At 44.3% G+C, this 27,450-nt stretch overlaps 3 protein-coding genes across 4 annotated transcripts in view; all 3 read left to right on the forward strand.

Annotated features, from left to right (window-relative positions):
- Positions 1 to 27,450, forward strand: part of ILRUN (inflammation and lipid regulator with UBA-like and NBR1-like domains) — a 618,006-nt gene that overhangs the window by 507,354 nt on the left and 83,202 nt on the right. The window lies entirely within an intron of this gene.
- Positions 1,832 to 2,868, forward strand: LOC143818173 (uncharacterized). Its single transcript, XM_077299573.1, has 4 exons — positions 1,832 to 2,026; positions 2,114 to 2,182; positions 2,380 to 2,572; positions 2,735 to 2,868. The coding sequence occupies exons 1-4, from the start codon at positions 1,832 to 1,834 to the stop codon at positions 2,755 to 2,757; spliced, it is 480 nt and encodes a 159-aa protein (XP_077155688.1). The 3' UTR covers positions 2,758 to 2,868.
- LOC143817503 (uncharacterized) lies at positions 2,764 to 26,763 on the forward strand. Its single transcript, XM_077298972.1, has 3 exons — positions 2,764 to 2,891; positions 3,012 to 3,789; positions 26,344 to 26,763. The coding sequence occupies exons 1-3, from the start codon at positions 2,764 to 2,766 to the stop codon at positions 26,761 to 26,763; spliced, it is 1,326 nt and encodes a 441-aa protein (XP_077155087.1).

Raw genomic sequence — 27,450 nt, forward strand, 5'->3', positions numbered from 1 at the left:
AAATCCCATGCATCTCAAGACCGCCCACAGGAAATTCCACTCCACACAGTCAAACTCTTTGGCAGGGTCAAGGGAAAAGACTGCTCTGGACTCAGTAGACTCCGAGCTTAGTTGTAAACTTAAAAAAAAGTGTCTCAAATTAACTGATGTGGATTTGTTTGGCATAAAGCCAGTTTGGTCATCATTAGTCACTTTGATAATTACTTTTGACAGTCTATTGCCTAATGTTTTTAGTTCTGCAAGATTATGAACTCAAAAAAGAACAGATTCTTGCTATTGTAACTGATAATGCTTCAAACAGAAGTATAATTAAACTGGTGAATGAGAATATATTTATATAGCACCATTAATTCCATGGTGCTGTACATGAGAAAGGGGTTACGTACAGTTATGGATATAGTTTACAGTAAACAAATTTACAATGACACACTGGTACAGAGGGGACAGGACCCTGTCCTTTCAGACTTACATATGGGGAGAAAAATGAAGGTGAACAGCAGCTAGAAGAACATTTCACATTCAGTATGTTGGAGATGGAAGGCCACAGTCCTGTTCCCATAACGGGGCAACAAACAGATATTACTACAGAAGAACGGCAAAATGATTCTTTACAATTAGATGATCTTGTTGAAGCTGCTTCACACCGCTTTCCTATTCATCACATGTGCTGTGTTGTGCACACGCTGTAGCTGGAAATAAGAAATATTCTGCAAGAGTGACATGCTGGAACTCTGATTTGCAAAGTGAGGAAATTGGCTATTGCTGCCAGAACCCCTAAAATTGATTCCATCTTGAAGAGACGTGCTGGAAAAGGGGCAATTGTGGATCTAGCCACTGGGTGGGGCAGCACCTATTTAATGATTGAGCTATTGCTTGAGCTAAAACCCTTCCTTGTAGATATGGCCAACTTTCAGCTAACACTACATGAAGGTCAATTGACACAGGTGGCTGAATTGAAGGAATTGCTTCATCACCCATTTACAGTGACTAAAAAGTTACAAGCTAAGGATTTAACTCCTGGCATTTTTATAAAGGAGTGGAAGAACTTGTTGTTTTGCCTGTCCCAAAGAAGAGGTTTAATCACAGACGACATTGCTGCTGCAATGAAACAGAGAGTGACACTGCTATTAGAAAATAAAAATTCTTCTGGCAGTTGTTTATGTGGACCCGAGTCATCGTATATTGCTGGATGATCAACAGCTTACTAAAGGAAACGAGCTTTGAGGTAGCAGTTAGGATGAGTGGGCTACAAGACGGCCAAGAGCAAGAGGACTCGGGTCCTGCCAGTGCTGCTGCCGTTTCCTCATCCTCATCAGATGAGGAGTTTGATTTCGACAAGTATTTGGACGACATGGAGCAAGCAAAGCGTTGCTGCAGGGAATAAGATTCCACTCCCTTAGGGTGGTTTCACACTTGCGTTTTTGTCTGCAGCGTTTTTTGCACAAAAAACGCATGCATTTTTTCCCTATATTTAACATTGAAAACGCATGCGTTTTTGTGTACGCGTTTGGTCGCGTTTTCAATCGCATGCGTTTTTTACTGCATGCGTTCATTTTCAGAAATGCAACTTGTAGTATTTTTGAGAGGCGTTTTTTGGCCACATAAAAACGCATGCGTTTTCATGCGTTTTTTTGGGGTCAAAAAATACATTGGAGTCAATGGGAACGTTTTTGAACGCTTGCGTTTTTTTAAGATAAGGTTGACTAGAATGTAGATAAGGTTGTCTAGACACTGATAAGCCACCCCCTAGCAGCAGGGAGATAAAAGGGAGGTTGGGGGAAGATTCTGGTCACTTCTCATCAGACTCCAAAGAAGACAAGACACTGCCAGGATGCATTTAGGTGGCCAAGACCCAGAGCAATGTGAGTATATCCTAGCCGATGCATTTATTTTCAATTTTTTGGATCTACATGTCCTAATTTCTTCCTTTTTTTTTATTTCAACATGCATCAGAATGTCTTCTGCGGATTCTTCATCTGATGAGGAGTTTGAGCCACGTCAGTCAGAAGTGGATAATGTGAGTGAGGTTAGTTTTTTGTCCGTCAGCTTGGTAAGTATTGACTGTCACATCGACACATGAGACAATTTTTTTTTTTTTTTTTTTTTTTTATAGAGCACTTCTACTGAGGGACAGAGAGGGACGGAGCAGCGGAGTCAAGGTCCGGTGGGAAGACGGCAGCGGGTATGTATACAAGGCAGACTATCCTCATTGTAATATTCTTCAATCTTCCTTTCTGTACCCTTGATTTTCTTTTAATTTTTCTTGTAGAATCCTTTTCTGAGTTGACTTTCATATTCATGCCATTTCTCATCTTCTGTTAATTTTTTTTTTTTCCTAATGTGATTGAGCAAACTTATATGATTTTCTTTTAATTTTAGGTTTCACAACGGGACGATGACCGGATCGATAATGACCTCCTGATCACCCTTGTCCAGGAGCGAGTCCCGTTGTGGGACAGCCGGGATCCACAGCACGCAGTCAACACTACGCTCCGTCGGTTGTGGAGTGAGGTGGCCCAAGCGTTGTGGGATGGCTGGGAGAATGCCCCGCCACGGGTCCGTAATGCATTTGGTAAGTATTGCAATGCAGTGTGAAGCAGCTGAGACCTTGGCCGTGCTCTCTTGACTGTGTGTGATGAAAGAAACTTTTCGTAGTTTCTGTCATCACACACAGTCAAGAGAGCACGGCCAAAAGTCCATTTTCTGACCATTATATTTTATTGTTATTTCACAGTGGACAAAATAAGAACACGTTGACGTTCCATGAAGGACCGCTTCAACAAGGACCTTCGCGCAGAGAATCGTGCTGCAAGTGGTTCCGGAGCAAGGTACCGGCTGTACAAATACCACCGTGTGCTGTCCTTTTTAAGACCGGTCCTTCTCATGAGAACGTAAGTATTTCTCACATGCTTCCGGTTGTATTGCATTGACATAATATGTAATTTTAAATTCCACAGGATGTACCGTCTTGTTATATTTTGGTATTAATTTTCTATTTTCTTTTTTCACAGCACACACAGCACGACTGTCGCACCAGGTTCTGGAGCGGTCCTTCAGCCGGCAGCCACGGACCCGTCCCAGCCATCCAGCAGCGCAGCAGCAGGTGGGCCTTCCACACTCACTGGAGACCAGGGAGCTGGCCCATCAGGTATTCCCCTTTCGCAGTCCTCTTTCACTGCACCCATTTTTGCGGGCTCATCCCGGCAGCGACAGAGGGCTTCGGATAGGTCACTCATGCCCGAGTTTTTGCACTTGAGTTTGCTTTTACACGAAGCAATCAAGGCTTTAGGTGACAGAATGGATGTGTCCCATAACGTCTTAAATTGCCGGATCCAGGATGTCACCAAAAGCCTTGATCAAGTTAAAGCCGACCTCCAGAGGCCAGCTCATCATTTTTTTAACCAAGTACAGCAGGGCATGTCGGAACACCTTAGCCCTGATCTCCAGCTGAGTGTGATGCAGGCCTGCAATGTTGCTTTTGTGCAGGCTATGCAGCAGAGTCAGAGTCGCAATTTACAGCAGACAGTGGCGACATATCCAACTGTGCCGTCACTGTCACGATTAACCTCCATTCCTACCTATGCTGCATACCACTGCACGGCCACCTCTATTCCATCCACAGGTGTACTCCACTACAGCGCCAACACGATGACGAGTGCTGTTGGACATCCCACCGCCACCACCGTCACAACCGCTGCTCCGGCTTGTACCTCCTCCGCTGACACCACGATGCCGCAGGACCCTGGCGTGGCTTTTCGGCCCGGCCCCCTCCCGATGCAGCAGGACCCTGTCATGGCATATCGGACCCCCCCCCCCCCCCCCCCAATGCAGCAGGACCGAGGCATTGATTTCCGGGCAGGACACCCCCCGATGAAGCAGGACCCAGCCATGTCTTTCCGGGCAGGACCCACCCCGATGCAGCAGGACCCAGTCATGTCTTTCCGGGCAGGACCCACCCCGATGCAGCAGGACCCAGCCATGTCTTTCCGGGCAGGACCCACCCCGATGCAGCAGGACCCAGCCATGTCTTTCCGGGCAGGACCCACCCCGATGCAGCAGGACCCAGCCATGTCTTTCCGGGCAGGACCCACCCCGATGCAGCAGGACCCAGCCATGTCTTTCCGGGCAGGACCCACCCCGATGCAGCAGGACCCAGCCATGTCTTTCCGGGCAGGACCCACCCCGATGCAGCAGGACCCTGCCAGGGCTTTATGTTCCCCCCCTCCAGCAATGCAGCAGGACCCTGGGAGGGGTTTATGTTCCCCCCCCCCAACGATGCACCAGAACCCTGGCAGGGCTTTATGTTTCCCCCCCTCCAGCAATGCAGCAGGACCCTGGGAGGGGTTTATGTTCCCCCCCAACGATGCACCAGGACACTGGCAGGGCTTTATGTTCCCCCCCCCACTACGATGCAGTTGGACTCTTGCGTTGGACTGTGAAATAGTGGAGCCGGACCCTGACGTATCTCCCGCCAACACGCAACAACATATTAGCCCAACAAGACATCCCCCTACCAGGGAAACACAAAGGAAAACTCAAAAAACACATAAAAAACAAAAAAACTCTTAGTATTCCTCCCCCATCACCTACCGATGATTCTGTGTTGTCTGTTGTGTCTCACCCTTCCAGTGCGTCTCAAGACTCTCATGTGTTAAGCCCCATCCCGAACTTCCAGACCCTTCCAGTTTTATTGCCCTTTCTCCTGCCACCTCTGCCTCCTCCACGGTGAGCCAGGCTTCAGTTCTTAACACCCCCCGGTTACGTCACTCTACCCCAAGCCGTCGCTGTACAACCCGTCGCGGTACAAAAAAATAAATGTTTAAATTTGTTTGTTAACTCAATAAAAAAAACAATTACTTTGCAACAATTATGTTTGGTTTATTGTCTTTCACCACTCTCAATACACACCAATAAACTTCGCCACACACTTATTCTTTTGGCCAAAACATATCTCCAGTAGTATAAAATACAAGACTACATCTATATGTGTTTCTTCAGTATACAGATATGAGTTGGCCAAAAAAATATTAGGTATTTCCATACTCTTTTTTTTTTTGTACCTAGTGTGACAGTACAAAGAGAAAATGGTGGAAATCAAGTTCAGTACTCAACTGAACATGTCAGGTGTCCAAAAACTCATAAGTTAAGACACCTGACCTATTGAGTTGATAACTGCTTTGTATATTCACCATATTCTCTTATTTATATCTAACAAATGATGTGACAATGGTTGTCACACGCTACATATCTATGCTCACCTGGCCATGTGCAAGAAATTGTGAATTCATGAGCATGTATATGTTTATCATGAATTCATTATTTCTTACACTTGACTTGATGGGTATAGAGAGCGTGACAGTCTTGACGCAATGACGTCAACAAGATTACCAATAAATCAACATGGTTACCAATAAATCAACATGGTTTCCATTATTAGAAGTATGCGGCCAGTGTTTTATATCATTATTTGTAAACCAAAATAGGGAGTGCAACAATATATAAGAGGTCAATTATGATATTAAAATAATAACTATTACCTCATCATCTATCACCCACTCCTGGTTTTGGATTACAAAATATGATATACATACATATTTACTGCCCGTCTTTGGTCAACCTTTGTTTAGAGAGGAAAAAGATAGGAGACACGGTCAACACAACCAACACTCAAGTTTATTAATTTGAAAAATGTTTATCCGTATATAATAATTGGTAAAGATAAACATACAACAGGACATTTACACAACATTGTCCTGCCATGACACCCGTCCAATATCGGAAACAAAATAGGCCGCAAATTGGTCCCGCATAAGACCAACGGCTGCAGTTGACCGCATCGGGTGATGCTGAAAATCAGGCAGTGGGTGTGAAACTGGTTCATCCAGTTCAATGTGGGGTCGCTCCTTAGCAATGAGGTAATTGTGTAGAACCACACAAGCTTTGACCACCTCGTCCACTGTTTAAACTTTTAGATTTATGGCTGTTGCAAGAATGTGCCATTTAGCAACCAGAATGCCAAAGGTGCACTCTACTGTTCTTCGGGCCCTGGTCAGTCTGTAGTTGAAGATCCTTCTAGTGTGGTCCAAGTTCCTACTAGAATATGGCTTCAGGAGATTTTCACACATCTGGAAGGCCTCATCCCCAACCATAACAAATGGCAGCGGTGGGCCTTGAGTGTTGGGGAGAGGCTGTGGAGGGGGAAAATTAAAATTGTTGCCATACACCCGACGGCCCATATCCGAGCTCTTGAAAGTCTGGGAATCATTGCCACGGCCAAAAGCTCCAATGTCCACGGCGATGAAGCGACACTCCGCATCCGCTATTGCCATGAGCACTACCGAAAAATATTTTTTGTAGTTAAAAAACTCAGAGCCGGTTCTGGCAGGTTTGATAATGCGGATGTGCTTTCCATCCACCGCCCCTAAACAGTTGGGGAAATCACACACGTTCAAAAATGTACCGGAAATTTCACGCCACATGTCCACGGTGGGTACTGGTATAAACTCCTCAAGGAGTACATTCCATAACGCACGACAGGTGTCCACAACTATCCCGGACAGGGTTGATATCCCAAGGCGGTATTGGAAGTGGAGGGAAGATAAACTCTCTCCTGTGGCAAGAAATCTAGAAGAAAAAGAAACAAAAAAAAAAACCATTAAAATCTACTCTTTTATGGTGTGTTAAAAATTACAAAAAGAAAAAAACACATAAAAGACATGTCATAACCAAAATTTGGACTGTCATTGGTTTAGATTTTGAACGTACCGTAATGTCACTAGCAGACGTTCCTCGGGTGGAATCGCTCTACGAAGCCGTGTGTCCTGTCGCCGTGTGGCTCCTTGGACACGAGCAAGCAAATCACGGAACGATTCTTGCGACATTCTCGTGTAATCCTGGAATTTCTCCGGGTTGGCATTCAGCTCCGCATAGAGCGTCTGATAGGCTCCACGGCTCTCACGCACGTCAATGATGGGGTGCCTCCAAAAACGCCTACGCTGTCTCCTCCATCTTTGGCGGTTTCGGTCTTGCTCCCAAGCAAAAGCACAGGCCAGGAAAATCTTGAAGCTGAAATCCAGTTTGAAATAAAAGCTCTCCATGGAAAGATCCATCATGACACCGGAAACAGTAGCAAGCTGTAAAAATTTCTGTACCCCTAGGGTCAATATATAGAGAGACAATCATATACGCCCTCTCTATTCCCATTGGTTGTGTCTGGTTATCTTTTTTTGGCTTCTAAATTTTTTGGGGGAAATGTTAAAAAAAACGCAAACGCATGCAAAAACGCGTGTAAACGCTGCGTTTTTTGGACGCATGCGTTAAACGCATGCGTCAAAAAAACGCAGCGTTTACACGCGTTTACATGCGTTTTTTCGCCATGCGTTTTTTTTTTAAACGCATGCGTTTTGAAACGCAAGTGTGAAGCCAGCCTTAGAAAACAGATTGACCATATTTCAGCAAAATTTTTCACTTGCTCTCAAAGAAGTAAAAGAGTTCAATCGTTCATCAAAATTGACTGTGCACAAGGCAATTCCTTTATACCCTGAAATTGTTAGAGATGTTGCCCATGTTATTACTGCTTTGCCACCAACCCAAGTTAGTGTAGAGAGGTAGTTCTCAAGCCTTAAAATAATTAGATCAGATTTGAGGTCATTTATAAAGGAGGATCTCATGGAGGCAATAATATTTCTCAGAACAAATTCATAGACTGCACAAATGCTATTCAGTACGCTTTTGTTGAAAAAAAATTTTTTCACTTACTGCAGCAGGTATAGTAAATTGTAAATATGCAAAGTTTTTTTTGTTCTAAAGTTGTATTCCAATAAATATATTTTATGTTCTATCTAAGTGGCTTGATTATTCTATCATAATAAAGATTAAAAGCCTGATGTTACCATTTTTCGACAGTAAATTTATCACTTAAACTTAAACATGAGCCATGTATGAGGGAGTTGGAGTCGGTCTCATGGGAATTGAGGATTTGGAGTCGGAAATTTGGCTTACTGACTCCACAGCCCTGGTTTCTGGTATAGTCCCAGTGTGGGTGCAAATACATATTCAAATTGCCTATTATTATTGTTGGAATATCTGGGAACGTGGCCAAAAATGAAAATATCCCCTTAACACTTCACTCAAGTATGGCGGTGGGATGTACAGCACAACTATAACAGAAATATTATATATAGAACATTGTATAGAAACAAAGCGGCCCTCTTGGTCCACAACCACCTTATTACATGTAAAGGGTATGTTCTTATGTACCATAAGGCTTACGCCCCTTGAATGAGTGGAATACACAGTGATATTCATGCAACATCCATGAGCGGTGTAGTAAAGGTTCTGTCCTGTATCATATTCGTCTGACAGGCATATTATTGCTGGTTGGAATTTGCTTAGCCATGAGAATATGGTGCATCTTTTGGAAGCATCTCCCAAGCCCCCAATATTCCATGGTATAATATCCACACATCTTGACATAACGAGTAAAGTGAGAATCATTTGCAATATATTTTTCATATATCCTTATCTGTTGAGGGTCAATTTCGGTAGTCAGATTATGTTGAGATTATTACCATAGTCCTATTTTAGCAATGGCTAGGTCACTTCAATGATACATTAATAACATATTCTGATATGGTAGGTACCATAAAAGAAAGGAAATGAAAGGTGCAATTTAAGAATAAATATTTGTAAGTAATTAAAATATGTTCATACATAAAACAGGGGGGGGATCCTCCAAATACAAGGGGAGATTGCCCAGCACTAGTCTATGATTGTAGATAATCAAGAGTAATCCGATTTCAGTATAGTTGATCATAACAATTACAGTAAATAGACTGCACAGTGACAGTGTATTTGACCAGCAAAAACAGGTAGTTGACACACAAATCAAAAAGCGCTGTTTCGCAAATAGCTTCTTCATGAGGGGGCGTGGACCATGCCCCCTCTTGAAGAAGCTATTTGCAAAACGGCGCTCGTCAGGGTGTAGGGGAGTAGCACCAGCACTCTTCACACAGCGCACAGATCTGTGACATCAACAGCTTTACAACAGGTATTTGCCTTCTACCATGCCCTTCTGTCTCCCTTTCTGTTAAGGTGACATATAGGTTGTTTAGTGCATGCAGCACCGCTCAGTATAATTTAGCAAAAGGTTTGCATTGCTGGGTACACTTCAGTCTACCTTCTCCTTTAGGGAACATAGAAACCCATGATTTATTTGTCAACTACCTGTCTTTGCTGGTCAAATACACTGTCACTGTGCAGTCTATTTATTGTAATTGCTATGATCAACTATACTGAAATCTGATTACTCTTGATTATCTACAATCATAGACTAGTGCTGGGCAATCTCCCCTTGTATTTGGAGGTTCCCCCCCTTTTTTTTGTGTATGAACATATTATTTTAATTACTTACAAATAAATATTTATTCTTAAATTGCACATTTCACTTCCTTTCTTATGGTACCTACCATATCAGAATATGTTATTATTATGTTGAGAGTAGAACCTTAAACCAACAAAAAAATCTAATAACATAATAGATACAAGGCAACATACTTTTCTTAGAAGCAATCTACCCATGATGGGAAGATTGGGGCCACTTATTATCTTGAGCTCATGTGGCACAGTAGCACCTATAACAAATTGCATAATGTAAACATTAGTAGATCATCACGCTACCTGCTTCAAATATAAATACAAAATATAAACAAGCAATTTAACAGCCTAGCATCCTTATAATATTATAAGAGAACATCGTTACTGTCTCAAGTGGTGGAGGTGTATATAAATTCAGGGATTTTTTTCTGTAAGCTTTTTTCATTAGGGTCCAGCCATGATAAAGCATCAGTTGGATTCTCAAAGACATGCACTTCTCCCTTTGCTGCTACACGCCGTTCGGCCGGATACAGCATTGAGTATGGCACTTGAACGGTCCTCAATCTTCTTTTGATATCAAGGAATTTTGCACGGCGTTTTTGAATTTCAGCAGAAAAGTCAGGATAAATAGAGACTCTGTAACCACCAATGTAAAAAATCTTTGATGTCTCTGGCCTTCCACAAAATGGCGTCTCTGTCCCGAAAGTGTAATAAACGCATGAGGATTGGATGTGGTGGAGCACCTGCGGGTAAAACTCTGGTGGGTACCCTATGAGCTCTATTTATTGTGAAAAATGAAGAAAGTATTTCCTTTCCAAATGTGCTCAACATCCACTTTTTAACCCCTTCCCGACCCATGACGCCACGTAGGCGTCATGAAAACCCGTGCCTTCCCGACCCATGACGCCTATGTGGCGTCATGGAATGATCGCATCCCTGCAGATCGGGTGAAGGGGTTAATTCCTATTTTACCCGATCTGCAGGGAGAGGGGGAGTTGTACTTCAGCCTAGGGGGGGTGGCTTTGCCCCCACGTGGCTACGATCGCTCTGATTGGCTGTTGAAAGTGCAACAGCCAATCAGAGCAATTTGCAATATTTCACCTATGAAAATGGTGAAATATTGCAATCCAGCCATGGCCGATGCTGCAATAGCATCTGCCATGGCTGGAAATCATGTACTGGCCCCCCCCCACCGCCCCCGATCTCCTCCCCAGTCCTCCGTTTTTGTCCGGTGCCCCCTCCGTTCCCCTGTCCGCTCCCCCGTGCTCCTGTCCGCTCCCCCGTGCTCCTGTCCGCTCCCCCGTGCTCCTGTCCGCTCCCCCGGTCCTCCGATCCCCTCCCCTGTGCTCCGATCCACCCCCCCACCACCCCCTCATACTTACCGAGCCTCCCGAAGTCGGTCCGTCTTCTCCCTGGGCGCCGCCATCTTCCAAAATGGCGGGCGCATGCTCAGTACGCCCGCCGGCCGGCAGATTCATTACAAGTACATTTTGATCGCTGTGGTAGGTTCTATCACAGCGATCAAAATAAAAAAATAATAAATAACACCCCCCCCCCTTTATCACCCCCATAGGGACAATAATAAAATAAAGAAAATTTATTTTTTTTTTTCCACTAGGGTTAGGGTTAGAACTAGGGTTAGAACTAGGGTTAGAACTAGGGGTAGGGGTAGGGGTAGGGTTAGGGTTATGGCATGTGCACACAGAGCGGATCGGCCGCGGATCCGCAGCGGATCGGCCGCGGATCCGCAGCGGATCGGCCGCGGATCCTCAGCGGATCGGCCGCGGATCCGCACCGGATCGGCAGCGGATCGGCCGCGCATCCGCAGCGGAACGGCCGCGCATCCGCAGCGGATCGGCCGCGCATCCGCAGCGGATCGGCCGCGGATCCGCAGCGGATCGGCAGCGGATCGGCCGCGAATACCCGCGGATCCGCAGCGGATACCCGCGGATCCGCAGCGGATCCGCAGCGGATACCCGCGGATCCGCAGCGGATACCCGCGGATCGGCAGCGGATCCTCAGCGGATCCGCAGCGGATACCCGCGGATCCGCAGCGGATCCGCAGCGGATCGGCCGCGGATCCGCAGCGGATCGGCCGCGGATTGGCAGCGGATCCGCAGCGGATTGGCCGCGGATCCGCAGCGGATTGGCCGCTGCGAATTCGAAGCAGTTTTCCATCAAGTTTACAGTACCATGTACACCTAAGGAAAACCAAATCCGCTGTGCCCATGGTGCGGAAAATTCCGTGCAGAAACGCTGCGTTGTATTTTCCGCAGCATGTCAATTCTTTGTGCGGATTCCGCAGCGTTTTACACCTGTTCCTCAATAGGAATCCGCAGGTGAAATCCGCACAAAAAAACACTGGAAATCTGCTGTAAATCCGCAGGTAAAACGCAGTGCCTTTTACCTGCAGATTTTTCAAAAATCGTGCGGAAAAATCTCACACGAATCCGCAACGTGGGCACATAGCCTTAGGGTTAGGGTTGGAATTAGAGTTAGGGTTGGAATTAGGGCTAGGGTTTGAAATAGGGTTAAGATTAGGCTTGTGGTTAGGGTTACGGATAGGGTTAGGGGTGTGTTGGGGTTACAGTTGTGGTTAGGGTTGGGATTAGGGTTACGGTTGGGATTAGGGTTAGGATTAGGGTTGGAATTAGGGTTACGGGTGTGTTGCGGTTAGGGGTGTGTTGGGGTTAGGGTTGTGATTAGGGTTATGGCTACAGTTGGGATTAGGATTAGGGGTGTGTTGGGGTTAGTGTTGAAGTTAGAATTGAGGGGTTTCCACTGTTTAGGCACATCAGGGGTCTCCAAACGCAACATGGCGCCACCATTGATTCCAGCCAATCTTGCGTTCAAAAAGTCAAATGGTGCTCCCGCCCTTCCAAGCCCCGACGTGCGCCCAAACAGTGGTTTACACCCACATTTGGGGTACCAGCGTACTCAGGACAAACTGGGCAACAACTGTTGGGGTCCAATTTCTCCTGTTAACCTTGCAAAAATAAAAAATTACTTGCTAAAACATAATTTTTGAGGAAAGAACAATTATTTTTTATTTTCACGGCTCTGCGTTATAAACTTCTGTGAAGCACTTGGGGGTTGAAAGTGCTCACCACACATCTAGATAAGTTCCTTCGGGGGTCTAGTTTCCAAAATGGGGTCACTTGTGGGGTGTTTCTACTGTTTAGGCACATCAGGGGCTCTGCAAATGCAATGTGACGCCCGCAGACCATTCCATCAAAGTCTGCATTTCAAATGTCACTACTTCCCTTCCGAGCCCTGACGTGTGCCCAAACAGTGGTTTACCCCCACATATGGGGTATCAGCGTACTCACAACAAACTGGGCAACAAATATTGGGGTCCAATTTCTCCTGCTACCCTTGTGAAAATAAAAAATTGCTTGCTAAAACATCTTTTTTGAGGAAAGAAAAATGATTTTTTATTTTCACGGCTCTGCGTTGTAAAATTCTGTGAAGCACTTGGGGGTTGAACGTGCTCACCACATATCTAGATAAGTTCCTTGGGGGGGTCTAGTTTCCAAAATGGAGTCACTTGTGGGGGGTTTCTACTGTTTAGGCACATCAGGGGCTCTGCAAACGCAACCTGATGCCCACAGAGCATTCCATCAAAGTCTGCATTTCAAAACGTCACTACTTCCCTTCCGAACCCCGACGTGTGCCAAAACAGTGGTTTACCCCCACATATGGGGTATCAGCGTACTCAGGAGAAACTGGACAACAACTTTTGGGGTCCAATTTCTCCTGTTACTCTTGCAAAAATAAAAAATTCTGGGCTAAAAAAATATTTTTGAGGAAAGGAAACACATTTATTATTTTCATGGCTCTGCGTTATAAACTTCTGTGAAGCACTTGGGGGTTCAAAGTGCTCACCACACATCTAGATAAGTTCCCTTGGGGGTCTAGTTTCCAAAATGGAGTCACTTGTGGGGAGTTCCTACTGTTTAGGCACATCAGGGGCTCTGCAAACGCAACCTGATGCCCGCAGAGCATTCCATCAAAGTCTGCATTTCAAAACGTCACTACTTCCCTTCCGAACCCCGACGTGTGCCAAAACAGTGGTTTACCCCCACATATGGGGTATCAGCGTACTCAGGAGAAACTGGACAACAACTTTTGGGGTCCAATTTCTCCTATTACCCTTGGGAAAATAAAAAATTGTGGGCTAAAAAATCATTTTTGAGAAAAGAAAAATTATTTTTTATTTTCATGGCTCTGCGTTATAAACTTCTGTGAAGCACTTTGGGGTTCAAAGTGCTCACCACACATCTAGATTAGTTCCTTGGGAGGTCTAGTTTCCAAAATGGGGTCACTTGTGCGGGAGCTCCAATGTTTAGGCACACAGGGGCTCTCCAAACGCGACATGGTGTCCGCTAATGATTGGAGCTAATTTTCCATTCAAAAAGCCAAATGGCGTGCCTTCCTTTCCGAGCCCTGCCGTGCGCCCAAACAGTGGTTTACCCCCACATATGGGATATCATCGTACTCAGGACAAACTGGACAACAACATTTGGGGTCCAATTTCTCCTATTACCCTTGGGAAAATAAAAAAATTCTGGGCTAAAAATCATTTTTGAGGAAAGAAAAATTATTTTTTTATTTTCACGGCTCTGCGTTATAAACTTCTGTGAAGCACCTGGGGGTTATAAGTGCTCACTATGCATCTAGATAAGTTCCTTGGGGGGTCTAGTTTCCAAAATGGGGTCACTTGTAGGGGAGCTCCAATGTTTAGGCACACAGGGGCTCTCCAAATGCGACATGGTGTCCGCTAACAATTGGAGCTAATTTTCCATTCAAAAAGTCAAATGGCACGCCTCCCCTTCCGAGCCTTGCCGTGCACCCAAACAGTGGTTTACCCCCACATATGAGGTATCGGCATACTCAGGAGAAATTGCCCAACAAATTTTAGGATCCATTTTATCCTGTTGCCCATGTGAAAATGAAAGAATTGAGGCTAAAAGAAATTTTGTGTGAAAAAAAAGTACTTTTTCATTTTTGCGGATCAATTTGTGAAGCACCTGGGGGTATAAAGTGCTCACTATGCCTCTAGATGAGTTCCTTGGGGGGTCTAGTTTCCAAAATGGGGTCACTTGTGGAGGAGCTCCAATGTTTAGGCACACAGGGGCTTTCCAAACACGACATGGTGTCCGCTAACGATGGAGATAATTTTTCATTCAAAAAGTCAAATGGCGCTCCTTCCCTTCCGAGCCTTACCATGTGCCCAAACAGTGGTTTACCCCCACATGTGAGGTATCGGTGTACTCAGGAGAAATTGCCCAACAAATTTTAGGATCCATTTTATCCTGTTGCCCATGTGAAAATGAAAAAATTGAGGCTAAAATAATTTTTTTGTGAAAAAAAAGTACTTTTTCATTTTTACGGATCAATTTGTGAAGCACCTGGGGGTTTAAAGTGCTCACTATGCTTCTAGATAAGTTCCTTGGGGGGTCTAGTTTCCAAAATGGGGTCACTTGTGGGGGAGCTCCAATGTTTAGGCACACGGGGGCTCTCCCAACGCGACATGGTGTCCGCTAAAGATTGGAGCCAATTTTTCATTGAAAAAGTCAAATGGCGCTTCTTCCCTTCCGAGCCCTGCCGTGCGCCCAAACAGTGGTTTACCCCCACATATGAGGTATCAGCGTACTCAGGACAAATTGGACAACAACGTCCGTGGTCCAGTTTCTCCTTTTACCCTTGGGAAAATAAAAAAATTGTTGCTAAAAGATCATTTTTGTGACTAAAAAGTTAAATGTTAATTTTTCCCCTATTTGTTGCTTCTGCTGCTGTGAAACACCTGAAGGGTTAATAAACTTCTTGAATGTGGTTTTGAGCACCTTGAGGGGTGCAGTTTTTAGAATGGTGTCACTTTTGGGTATTTTCAGCCATATAGAACCCTCAAAATTACTTCAAATGTGAGGTGGTCCCTAAAAAAAATGGTTTTGTAAATTTTGTTGTAAAAATGAGAAATCACTGGTCAAATTTTAACCCTTATAACTTCCTAGCCAAAAAAAAATTTGTTTCCAAAATTGTGCTGATGTAAAGTAGACATGTGGGAAACGTTATTTATTAACTATCTTGTGTCACATAACTCTCTGGTTTAACAGAATAAAAATTCAAAATGTGAAAATTGCGAAATTTTCAAAATTTTTGCCAAATTTCCGTTTTTTTCACAAATAAACTCAGAAATTATCGACCTAAATTTACCACTAACATGAAGCCCAATATGTCACGAAAAAACAATCTCAGAATCGCTAGGATCCGTTGAAGCGTTCCTGAGTTATTACCTCATAAAGGGACACTGGTCAGAATTGCAAAAAACGGCAAGGTCATTAAGGCCAAAATAGGCTGGGTCATGAAGGGGTTAAAGAAGCTCACTGGATCTTTACCCTCTACTTTATCAGGGACCCCCACCAGCCTCAAGTTGTTTCTGCACAGTCGATTTTCCAAGTCGTCTGTCTTAGCAATGAGAAGGGAGATGTTATGTATAGACTTGTTAAGATCTTTATTATTATGTGGCATTTTGTCCCCTAATTCTCCCTTGCATCTCCTCAGCATTTTCATTCTCACTCTGGAGGTCATATTTAATAAGACGTATGTTTTCGTTTAAACCTCCCATTTGCTCACTGAGAGAAACTAGCGTTTTATTAGTCACTGCAGTGTACACATCTCTCAGGGTTGGTTCTGCAGACAAACTTACAGACATTAAAGGGCCACTGTCACCCCCCTCCAGCCGTTATAAACTAAAAGAGCCACCTTGTGCAGCAGTAATGCTGCATTCTAACAAGGTGGCTCTTTTAGTTTTAGGTTCAAGTATACCCCAAATAAAGCGTTTTTATACTTAGCCACAATTCCTGTCTCTAGCCAGGGAGGCGGGTCCTCACTCCCCAGCTTGGCCAGCTCCTCTGCCATCACTCACATCTTCCTGCGCTTTCGGCGCCGCCCCTTCAGCGCTGTTATCTTTCAAAGCCTGGTGTCCTGCGCAGACGCAGTAAGCTCAGAATATTCCGTGTAATGGCTGATACCAGAGAACAAAAGACATCCACAGAAAACCAGGATGGATCTGCTGCACAGCAAATAGCTGTAGGACCTGCGATGATGTCACTGCCATGTGACTGTCCTAATCACATGGCAGTGACATCATCACAGGTCCTACAGCTATTTGCTGTGCAGCAGATCCATCCTGGTTTTCTGTGGATGTCTTTTGTTCTCTGGTATCAGCCATTACATCAGACGGCCAGAGCTTACTGCGTCTGCGCAGGACACCAGTACACAGCGCAGGCGCCGGTTTTGAAAGATAACAGCGCTGAGGGGGCGGCGCCGAAAGCCACTGAAGATGTGAGTGACGGCAGAGGAGCTGGCCAAGCTGGGGAGTGAGGACCCGCCTACCTGACTAGAGACATGAATTGTGGCTAAGTATAAAAACGCTTTATTTGGGGTATACTTGAACCTAAAACTAAAAGAGCCACCTTGTTAGAATGCAGCATTACTGCTGCACAAGGTGGCTCTTTTAGTTTATAACGGCTGGAGGGGGGTGACAGTGGCCCTTTAAGGCATCTGCACATACCTCGGTGGCAGGTTCTTCTGCCTGTATAAATGATGGTTTAATTGTAGGTATTCTGTGAGCCGGCCCCATGATGCCTGTGTCAGTGGGGTCTTTAACCTCTGGCTGTAGCTCTGTCCCATTCACCACAGGGTTAATTTTTTTCTCCGTGGGTGAGAGATTTCAGAGGAGTCCCAGGGACTCTAAGGCTAAGTGCACAAGATGCGGATTTGCTGCGGATCCTTCCACGCAGAAACACTGCAGATCCGCACTGTGATGTACAGTACAATGTTATTCAATGGTTAAAAAAAATATCTGTGCCTTTGGTGCAGAAAAATCCATGCGGAATTGCTGCGGATTTCAAAGAAGTGCATGTCACTTCTTTTGTGCAGATCTGCAGCGTTTCCGCACCCCTCCATGATAAAAATCTGCAGTGGCAAAAAACGCTGAAAATCCACATCCATTCCGCATAAAAACCACACAAAATCTGCGGCTGCGGATTCTGCCAGGAGATGCAGATTTTGTGCAGAAAGTTCTGCACCTCTTTTCCTACGTGTGCACATACCCTTAGGGTATGTGTCCACATTCAGGATTGCATCAGGATTTGGTCAGGATTTTCCATCAGTATTTGTAAGCCAAAACCAGGAGTGGAACAATTAGAGGAAAAGTATAATAGAAACACGTGCACCAATTCTGCATTTATCACCCACTCCTGGTTTTGGCTTATACATACTGACGTAAAATCCTGACCAAATCCTGATGCAATCCTGAACGTGGACACATACCCTTATAAATCTTTCAAGCTTTGCAGTGGAGAGGTAGTATCAGTGTCTCTAGCGCCATCTTAGAAATGTAGTCGGGGGCGTGGTCTGACTGCCCAGGAGAGATGGCATGGCTTGCAAGAGCTCCTGTTAAAATCAGTGATTTTTAAAAAATAAGTGAGCTCCTGGCTATAAATTGGTCACCAGAGTCGGGCTAACCTCATCCTGTAACCTCCGCGGTCGAAGTTAAGACTGAAAAGGGACTCCTTGCTGCCCCTGGTCAAACGAAAGGACTAATTACGCAGGCCCGACAAAGCACGGATGCCATCCACCTGACATAAGTAGCTGCTGCCAACGGCGGGCTACGACCAGTGGCTGTCACTCTCTCCCTTCCCTCCCCCCACCTGCACTGACTGGCCATCTTGCCTTACGCTGACCCCCATTGAACCCAGGCCCCTGCACACTGAGTCAGTGATTTTCAACCAGTGTTCCGTGGCACACTAGTGTGCCGCGACACATGGTCGGGTGTGCCGCGGGGAAAGTTCCCCAAACTATGGTGCCCCCTTTGTTTTGTTCCCCAGCAATGTGCAGCGATGCGCAGTCACGAAATAACACATGCGCGAGCTTTGAACGCTCGCGCGACTTAATGACGTCACCGAGGCCGGCGCGTCATCCTGAGAGCGGAGAGACTCTCGCATTTGCCTGCCGCCAAGGTAATGCCCGCCAATACACTATGTTCCAAATTATTATGCAAATTACATTTTTCTCGGATTTTCCTAAATGGTCAGTGCAAATGACAGTCAGTCTAATAAAAGTCATCACCCGTTAGAGTATACATCGAATTTTACTGAAGAAACCTCCCAATGATAACAGTATAATCTCCAAAATGAATAAAAACTCAAAATGCACTGTTCCAAATTATTACGCACAGTAGTATTTCTAAACATTTGATATGTTTTAAAGAACTGAAAATGCTCATTTGTGGAATTTGCAGCATTAGGAGGTCACATTCACTGAACAAAAAAGCTATTTAACTCCAAAACATCCTAACAGGCCAAGTTACATGTTAACATAGGAGCCCTTCATTGATATCACCTTCACAATTCTTGCATCCATTGAACTTGTGAGTTTATGGAGAGTTTCTGCTTGTATTTCTTTGCATGAAGTAAGAATAGCCTCCCAGAGCTGCTGTTTTGATGTGAACTGCCTCCCACCCTCATAGATCTTTTGTTTGATGATACTCCAAAGGTTCTCTATAGGGTTGAGGTCAGGGGAAGATGGTAGCCACACCATGAGTTTATCTCCTTTTATGCCCATAGCAGCCAATTACTCAGAGGTATTCATTGTCATGCATGAAGATGATTTTGTTCCTGAAGGCATGTTTCTGCTTTTTAGACCATGGAAGAAAGTTGTCAGTCAGAAACTCTATTTACTTTGCTGAGGTCATTTTCACACCTTCAGGAACCTTAAAGGGCCCTACCAGCTGGTTCCCCATGATTCCAGCCCAAAACATAACTCCTCCACCTCCTTGCTGACGTCACAGCCTTTTTGGGACATGGTGGCCATCCACCAACCATCCACTACTCCATCCATCTGGACCGTCCAGAGTTGCTCGACACTCATCAGTAAACAAGACTGTTTGGAAATTAGTCTTTATGTATGTCTGGGCCCACTGCAACCATTTCTGCTTGTGAACACTGTTTAGGGTTGGCCGAATAGTAGGTTTATGCACCACAGCAAGCCTTTGAAGGATCCTACACCTTGAGGTTCGAGGGACTCCAGACGCACCAGGAGCTTCAAATAACTGTTTTCTGCTTTGTAATGGTATTTTGGCAGCTGCTCTCTTAATCCAATGAATTTGTCTGCCAGAAAACTTCCTCATTATGCCTTTATTTGCATGAACTCTGTCTGTTCTCTGTTTCAGTCACAAATCTCATGAGAGTATGATGATCACTCTTAAGTTTTTGTGAAATATCTAATTTTTTCATACCTTGTCCAAGGCATTGCACTATTTAACGCTTTTCAGCAGCAGAGAGATCCTTTTTATTTCCCATATTGCTTGAAACCTGTGACCTGCATAATAATGTGGAACATCATTTTTGAGTAGTTTTCCTTTAATTAGAATCACCTGGAAAACTAATTATCACATGTGTTTAAGATTGAATTCAGTGATTCATTGAGCCCTGAGACACAATACCATCCACGAGTTTATTTGAAAAACAAAACAATGAAATCTTTAAGACACTTAAATCCAATTTGCATAATAATTTGAAAGACAGTGTAATGCTGTGTATAATCATTAAGTCAGCAACAGCTCATTAACAGTTAATCAGCTGTTGCTGACTATATGAGCTTTTGCCTGAGTATATGAACTGTTGGCAGAATACTCAGCATATGAGCTGGTACTTTTAGTACCTGGCAGAGGTCCTTTAAGTGTGGCAGATAATGTAATACTCTTCTATTTTAGTGTGTGGCTGCGCACACTATCTCAGCAGTGATGGAGAAGTATTTGAGAATGGAAAAGGCAAATGCCGAACAGGACCCTGGACACAATTCTAACGCAGATGAAGGCCCTAGTATGAGAGGTCGACAAAAGAAAAAAGACAAGACGGTGAGCTCAAGGCAATTCAGTGAAAGCTATCTTTCATTTGGATTTACTTTCACTGGGGATGCGACAGCACCAACACCACTGTGCTTGGTGTGTGGTGAGAAGCTATCCAATAGCGCCATGGTGCCAAGCAAGCTTAAACTCCATCTCCAAACGAAACACCCTTCCGTTCAAAACAAGCCGATGGAGTATTTTGTACGCTTACGTACAAACAATGAGAAAGGGGCAACTTTTTTGAGAAAAAGCACAAAGGTAAATGAGAGAGCCCTCAAAGCTAGCTACATTGTTGCTGAACTCATAGCTAAATCAAAAAAGTCACACACTGTGGCAGAAACATTAATACTGCCAGCTTGTAAAGCTATTGTACATGAGATGCTTGGCCCTGACGCAGCCAAAGAGATAGCTAAAGTGCCTCTCTCTGATAACACAATTGCCAGACGGATTGATGACATGTCTGCGGACATTGAAACAGTTGTTTTGGAAAAGGTGCGGATCAGTAAGAAATTTGCCTTGCAACTTGATGAGTCGACGGATATCAGTGGACATTGTCAGCTGTTGGCCAATGTGCGTTTTGTGGATGGAGAAGCCATTAGAGAAAACTTCCTATTTTGCAAGGCACTGCCAGAAAAATCAACAGGAGAGGTAATATTCCAGGTCACATCGGAATATCTTGATAAAAGTGGGCTTACATGGGAAAACTGCACAGGTGTCTGCACTGATGGAGGCGCAGCCATGGTTGGGCGCATCAAAGGCTTTGTAAGTAGGGTTAAAGAAAGAAACCCAGATGTTCTTGTTACCCACTGTTTCTTGCACCGTGAGGCCCTCGTTGCAAAGACCTTACCAGCAGATCTAGCTCCCGTGTTGGATGATGTTGTGCGCATAGTGAACTTTGTGAAGACGCGACCTTTGAGATGTTGCTTATTTGCGTCTTTGTGTACAGAAATGGGAGCGGAACATAAAATCTTATTGCTCCACACGGAGGTCAGGTGGCTGTCACGCGGCAAAGTGCTGGCCCGTGTGTATGAGTTGCGAGAGGAACTTAAAATATTTCTGACAAACGAGAGGTCCGAGCTGCTTGCAAGTGATGAGTGGTGTGCAAAGCTGGCATACCTGGCTGATATATTTCAATATCTGAATGAACTAAACACACGGATGCAAGGCCGAAATGAAAACCTGCTTACAAGCACTGATAAAATGAACGGATTCCGTTTAAAGTTGCAGCTCTGGCAGCAACATGTGCAGGGTGGCAACCTTCAGATGTTCCCGCTCACCGAGAAACTGCACGATGACAACACTGCTGCAATGTGCGAGGTGATTGGCAGACATTTGAAAACTCTTGAGGAGAAGTTTTATTTCTCTTCAACCTTCACAGAATGCCTTGACTGGGTTAGGGACCCATACAGCTCATTATCCATTGCTGGAAAGGACATGACTTTAAAGGAGCAAGAGGAACTCATTGAACTGAAGCAAGATCGCGGTTTAAAGCTAAAGTTTGCTGATCTTCCTTTGGACAGTTTTTGGTTATCTGTTGCCAAAGAGTTCCCCATTCTGGCCAACAAAGCTATTTTGACATTGCTCCCATTTTCGACCAGATATCTATGTGAGCTGGGCTTCTCAAGCTTGACTGCGATAAAAACTAAAAACAGGGAGAGACTGAGAACTGTTGAGGAAGAGCTTCGTGTGTGTCTTTCCACCATTCCTGCCAGGATATCCCTTTTGTGTTTATCGAAACAGGCCCAGGTTTCACACTGAGTGAGTATAAATACATTTAGAATCTATATTATTAACTATATGTAGAATATGTACTGTTTTAGCGTCATTTTGTGCCATTTTGGTTGGTGGTGTGCCCCGGGATTTTTTAAGTATAAAAAGTGTGCCGCGGCTCAAAAAAGGTTGAAAATCACTGCACTGTGTGATGGGGGGCTTCTGCTACTCGCCTCCGACGTCTCACTCCCTTCCCCCCCCCCCCCCCCTTCACGGACGGAAAGTCACCTGCCGGCAAACATCATGCAGCAACCACCTACAGCTGTGCAGTGATCCTCGATCTCTCTCCCTGCCACCTGTCGCTAGCTGCTGGAGACTGGATCTGATCGGATCGGTCCTGGGGTTGTGTTGGTGGGGTTTCCCTCCCTTGGCGGGCATCCTGTTGATAGCAGCACAGTAACACTGTGAGCTGGAGCTGTGGTCTCTGCGATAACAGGAAGCGCAGGGACGTCTTGCAGACGTTGCTGGTGCCGAGGGGGAATAAAAGAGAGGAGAGGAAAGAGAATAAAACTAATCTTATAAAGGCACATGGAGAGGGACCTGTTGGAAACTAAGAAGGCAGAGGGGACCAGTAAGGGAAGAGAATTGGACATTTTACTCCCTGTGAAGTGATAACTCGTATTGAATATACCACCAAGTTAATGGACCAACGTCCTTGAAATCTCCTGACCCTTGTTTTCCCTCCTGTTGCCTTTGAATTGATGTGTTTTGAACTTTAGTTTTGGGCCTCTTAACTTAATAGAAAGAAATTAAGATCTACTATACTCTTTATAGGATCAGATTTATCTCTGGGGCAACAGTGACACCTAGTGGTTTTCTGAAGAACTTTCTAATATTTCATATAGTAGAAGAATCTATTTGGCTTATCACCCCTTAAAAATGTAATTTGATCCTTGGAATATACATAAGGGGGGAATACGCTTGGCACCAAGATAATTACTCAGTAAGGCCGACTTTATGCCTCTCACAATGGTCAAGATTGGCAAAACCGCCTCAGGAGCCTCTTCTAGAGCTAATGCTTCCCTAACTTAAGTGGGCTTGAATAAATTCCTCAATAAAAAACAAAAACTGACACAACCAAGTCTAAACCCCCGGTAGCCATGGATCAACACTGAGTGACTCTGACTCTGAAATAGAAAGCAAAATGGAAGACAGCAGAAATGTGGGGGAACAACCTGTATCCAGATCCTTCATAAATAGGATACTTGCTAAATCTCTAGAAATGGTAGTTAAGGACTTATCTGACATCAAACAAGAAATCTCACAAATTGGCTATAGGGTGGAAACTCTTGAGGCTTCAAATTCCACTATTATCCAACAAATCAATAAAGTGGTAGCCTGCTCTCAGTCAAGGAGGCCATATCAATCAAATTTATTTGATCCTTGAAGACCATGAAAACAGAGAAAGAAGGAATAATCTGCAGATAAAGGGCATCCCCGAATCAGTGGCAGCTGAAGCACTGTTTCCAACTCTGACTACTACTGTCCCAAGAAGACGACTTACACATTGAGAGGTCGTTGAAACCACGTGTTATGATCCCAATGGCAGAGGATCTCTAATATTCCGGCAAGATAGCAAAAATATAAATACTGCTCTAGGGAGGTGGAAACTGGGCTAACCGCATACCTGATCCTGACACAAACAACTAAAAGTAGCCGGTGAATGTGCCTACGTTGGTTCTAGACGTCTCGAGCCAGCCGGAGAACTGACTACCCCTAGAGGGAAAAAATAAGACCTCGCTTGCCTCCAGAGAAATTGAACCCCAAAGATATAGAAAGCCCCCAACAAATAATAACGGTGAGGCAAGAGGAAAACACAAACGTAGAGATGAACTAGATTCAGCAAAGTGAGGCCCAATAGTCTAGATAGCAGAAAATAGATAGTGGACTATGCGGTTAGCAGAAAACCCTACAAAACATCCACGCTGAACATTCAAGAACCCCCACACCGACTGACGGTGTGGAGGGAGAATATCAGCCCCCTAGAGGGCTTTATCTAAAAAAAACTAATTAAAGCTGCCAAAAAGCAAACAGAGAAGCACATTGCTAAGGAGAGTAAAACTAATCCCAAACTGTTCTTCAACTATATCAATAGTAAAAGAATAAAAACTGAAAATGTAGGCCCCTTAAAAAATAGTGAGGAAAGAATGGTTGTAGATGACGAGGAAAAGGCTAACATATTAAACACCTTCTTCTCCACGGTATTCACGGTGGAAAATGAAATGCTAGGTGAAATCCCAAGAAACAATGAAAACCCTATATTAAGGGTCACCAATCTAACCCAAGAAGAGGTGCGAAACCGTCTAAATAAGATTAAAATAGATAAATCTCCGGGTCCGGATGGCATACACCCACGAGTACTAAGAGAACTAAGTAATGTAATAGATAAACCATTATTTCTTATTTTTAGAGACTCTATAGCGACGGGGTCTGTTCCGCAGGACTAGCGCATAGCAAATGTGGTGCCAATATTCAAAAAGGGCTCTAAAAGTGAACCTGGAAATTATAGGCCAGTAAGTCTAACCTCTACTGTTGGTAAAATATTTGAAGGGTTTCTGAAGGATGTTATTCTGGATTATCTCAATGAGAATAACTGTTTAACTCCATATCAGCATGGGTTTATGAGAAATCGCTTATGTCAAACCAATCTAATCAGTTTTTATGAAGAGGTAAGCTATAGGCTAGACCACGGTGAGTCGTTGGACGTGGTATATCTCGATTTTTCCAAAGCGTTTGATACCGTGCCGCACAAGAGGTTGGTACACAAAATGAGAATGCTTGGTCTGGGGGAAAATGTGTGTAAATGGGTTAGTAACTGGCTTAGTGATAGAAAGCAGAGGGTGGTTATAAATGGTATAGTCTCTAACTGGGTCACTGTGACCAGTGGGGTACCGCAGGGGTCGGTATTGGGACCTGTTCTCTTCAACATATTCATTACTGATCTGGTAGAAGGTTTACACAGTAAAATATTGATATTTGCAGATGATACAAAACTATGTAAAGCAGTTAATACAAGAGAAGATAGTATTCTGCTACAGATGGATCTGGATAAGTTGGAAACTTGGGCTGAAAGGTGGCAGATGAGGTTTAACAATGATAAATGTAAGGTTATACACATGGGAAGAAGGAATCAATATCACCATTACACACTGAACGGGAAACCACTGGGTAAATCTGACAGGGAGAAGGACTTGGGGATCCTAGTTAATGATAAACTTACCTGGAGCAGCCAGTGCCAGGCAGCAGCTGCCAAGGCAAACAGGATCATGGGGTGCATTAAAAGAGGTCTGGATACACACGATGAGAGCATTATACTGCCTCTGTACAAATCCCTAGTTAGACCGCACATGGAGTACTGTGTCCAGTTTTGGGCACCGGTGCTCAGGAAGGATATAATGGAACTAGAGAGAGTACAAAGGAGGGCAACAAAGTTAATAAAGGGGATGGGAGAACTACAATACCCAGATAGATTAGCGAAATTAGGATTATTTAGTCTAGAAAAAAGACGACTGAGGGGCGATCTAATAACCATGTATAAGTATATAAGGGGACAATACAAATATCTCGCTGAGGATCTGTTTATACCAAGGAAGGTGACGGGCACAAGGGGGCATTCTTTGCGTCTGGAGGAGAGAAGGTTTTTCCACCAACATAGAAGAGGATTCTTTACTGTTAGGGCAGTGAGAATCTGGAATTGCTTGCCTGAGGAGGTGGTGATGGCGAACTCAGTCGAGGGGTTCAAGAGAGGCCTGGATGTCTTCCTGGAGCAGAACAATATTGTATCATACAATTATTAGGTTCTGTAGAAGGATGTAGATCTGGGGATTTATTATGATGGAATATAGGAATATAGGCTGAACTGGATGGACAAATGTCTTTTTTCGGCCTTACTAACTATGTTACTATGTTAGAGCTTCCAGCGAGTCAAAAATCAAATGTAAAGCAAGCTGGACAAAAACACTGAATAATGCAAACGATCCAAATTGTACAAAACAGACTTAGCTTTTCTTGCATGAGGCAGACTGAAAGGAATCCGGAGGAGACCAAATAGGTCTGGATACAATGATGCCAGGCAAGAGACTGAGTCCAGAGGAGGCTCAAATAGGAAACACCCGCTGCTTAACGACACAGCTGGAGCTCAGGCCTGCAACAAGACATACCTAACACAATACCGTTAGTGACCACCAGAGGGAGCCCAGAAACACAGTTCACAACAGCCACGGCCCAAATCGCGAGACCCTCCACGGGATGTAATTTGTTGTTTCTTGGACTAACGTACTAAGGACTTAATTATGAGATGGTCAAGGGAAGCAGAAAGTATTGTATTTGAGGATTCTCCGATCTTGATCTTTAAAGACCTAGCGGCATCGACATTAAACAAGAGATGCCTATTGAAACCCTTTACAGAAGCCTTGCATCCTAAACAATACCAATATCGCTGGCTGTACCCTTTTGGCATTTCAATAACCTCAAAGGATAAACGTATGCAGGCCAGGACCTCTGTGGAAATTCAAGAACCATGTGAGGAGTTGGGGATCACTTTGGAAAAATACCCAGATTTGGAAGCGTATCACTTAACACCCTCCCTGAATCATCTGCCCCAGCCTGCATTCTGGAACCTGGTTCAACCTACAAAAGCTCTTCGAACCAAACACAAAACAGCGAAGCCTCAATCTTCTCCTCTAGACGATGAGCATGGATGAATTATTGGGCTGGGAACAGAACTCGTCCTGGCCACAGATTTTTTTTTTCCCCAAGCCTTGCCTATCTGCAATAACAGAATTTTTAGGCTTCGTCAAGTTTAGTTGCATTGTTTGCCTGTGTTTTCTGTTTCTTTTTTTTAGGTAGAAATGCCAAATTGCGGCTTTAGCCGTTCAACTTATGTAATCTCTAAAGGTTTTACCTGTGGGCGATGATCTGTCGACAAATTGTGGGCTATTATCTCCTCCCCCAGGGGGCTTGCCTGACCCACTTTTTTTGTTTGTTTCCTACCCACAAATAGGTGGGCAGGTATAGTCTCATGGGATGGGAATAGTTTGCTTCTATACAGGGCCCATAAGCATTGGCGCCATTACTCCCATTTCCCCCCTCCTTTAATGTTATTTGTTCTATATTCGCATGGTTTATGGTTTATGCTAATGTTTACTACACTGGCCTAGACTGATGTAACACCCTTGTGACGGTAGTTTTAATGTCCCAATACCCCAATTACTTCTTGATAACCTTTACACCTCACCCCCCCACCCCCCTCTGTCTGTTTTGGTTGCAACACAGACTAAAGTTACGCACACTTACTCGATTGCTTATGGAGACTAATCAAAGTACTCTCAAACTAGCAAGTTTCAATGTGCATGGCTTAAAGTCCCCTATCCTGAGATCGCAAACACTGA

The sequence above is a fragment of the Ranitomeya variabilis genome, chromosome 3 (genome assembly GCF_051348905.1).
Source record: "Ranitomeya variabilis isolate aRanVar5 chromosome 3, aRanVar5.hap1, whole genome shotgun sequence".
NCBI lineage: Eukaryota > Metazoa > Chordata > Amphibia > Anura > Dendrobatidae > Ranitomeya > Ranitomeya variabilis.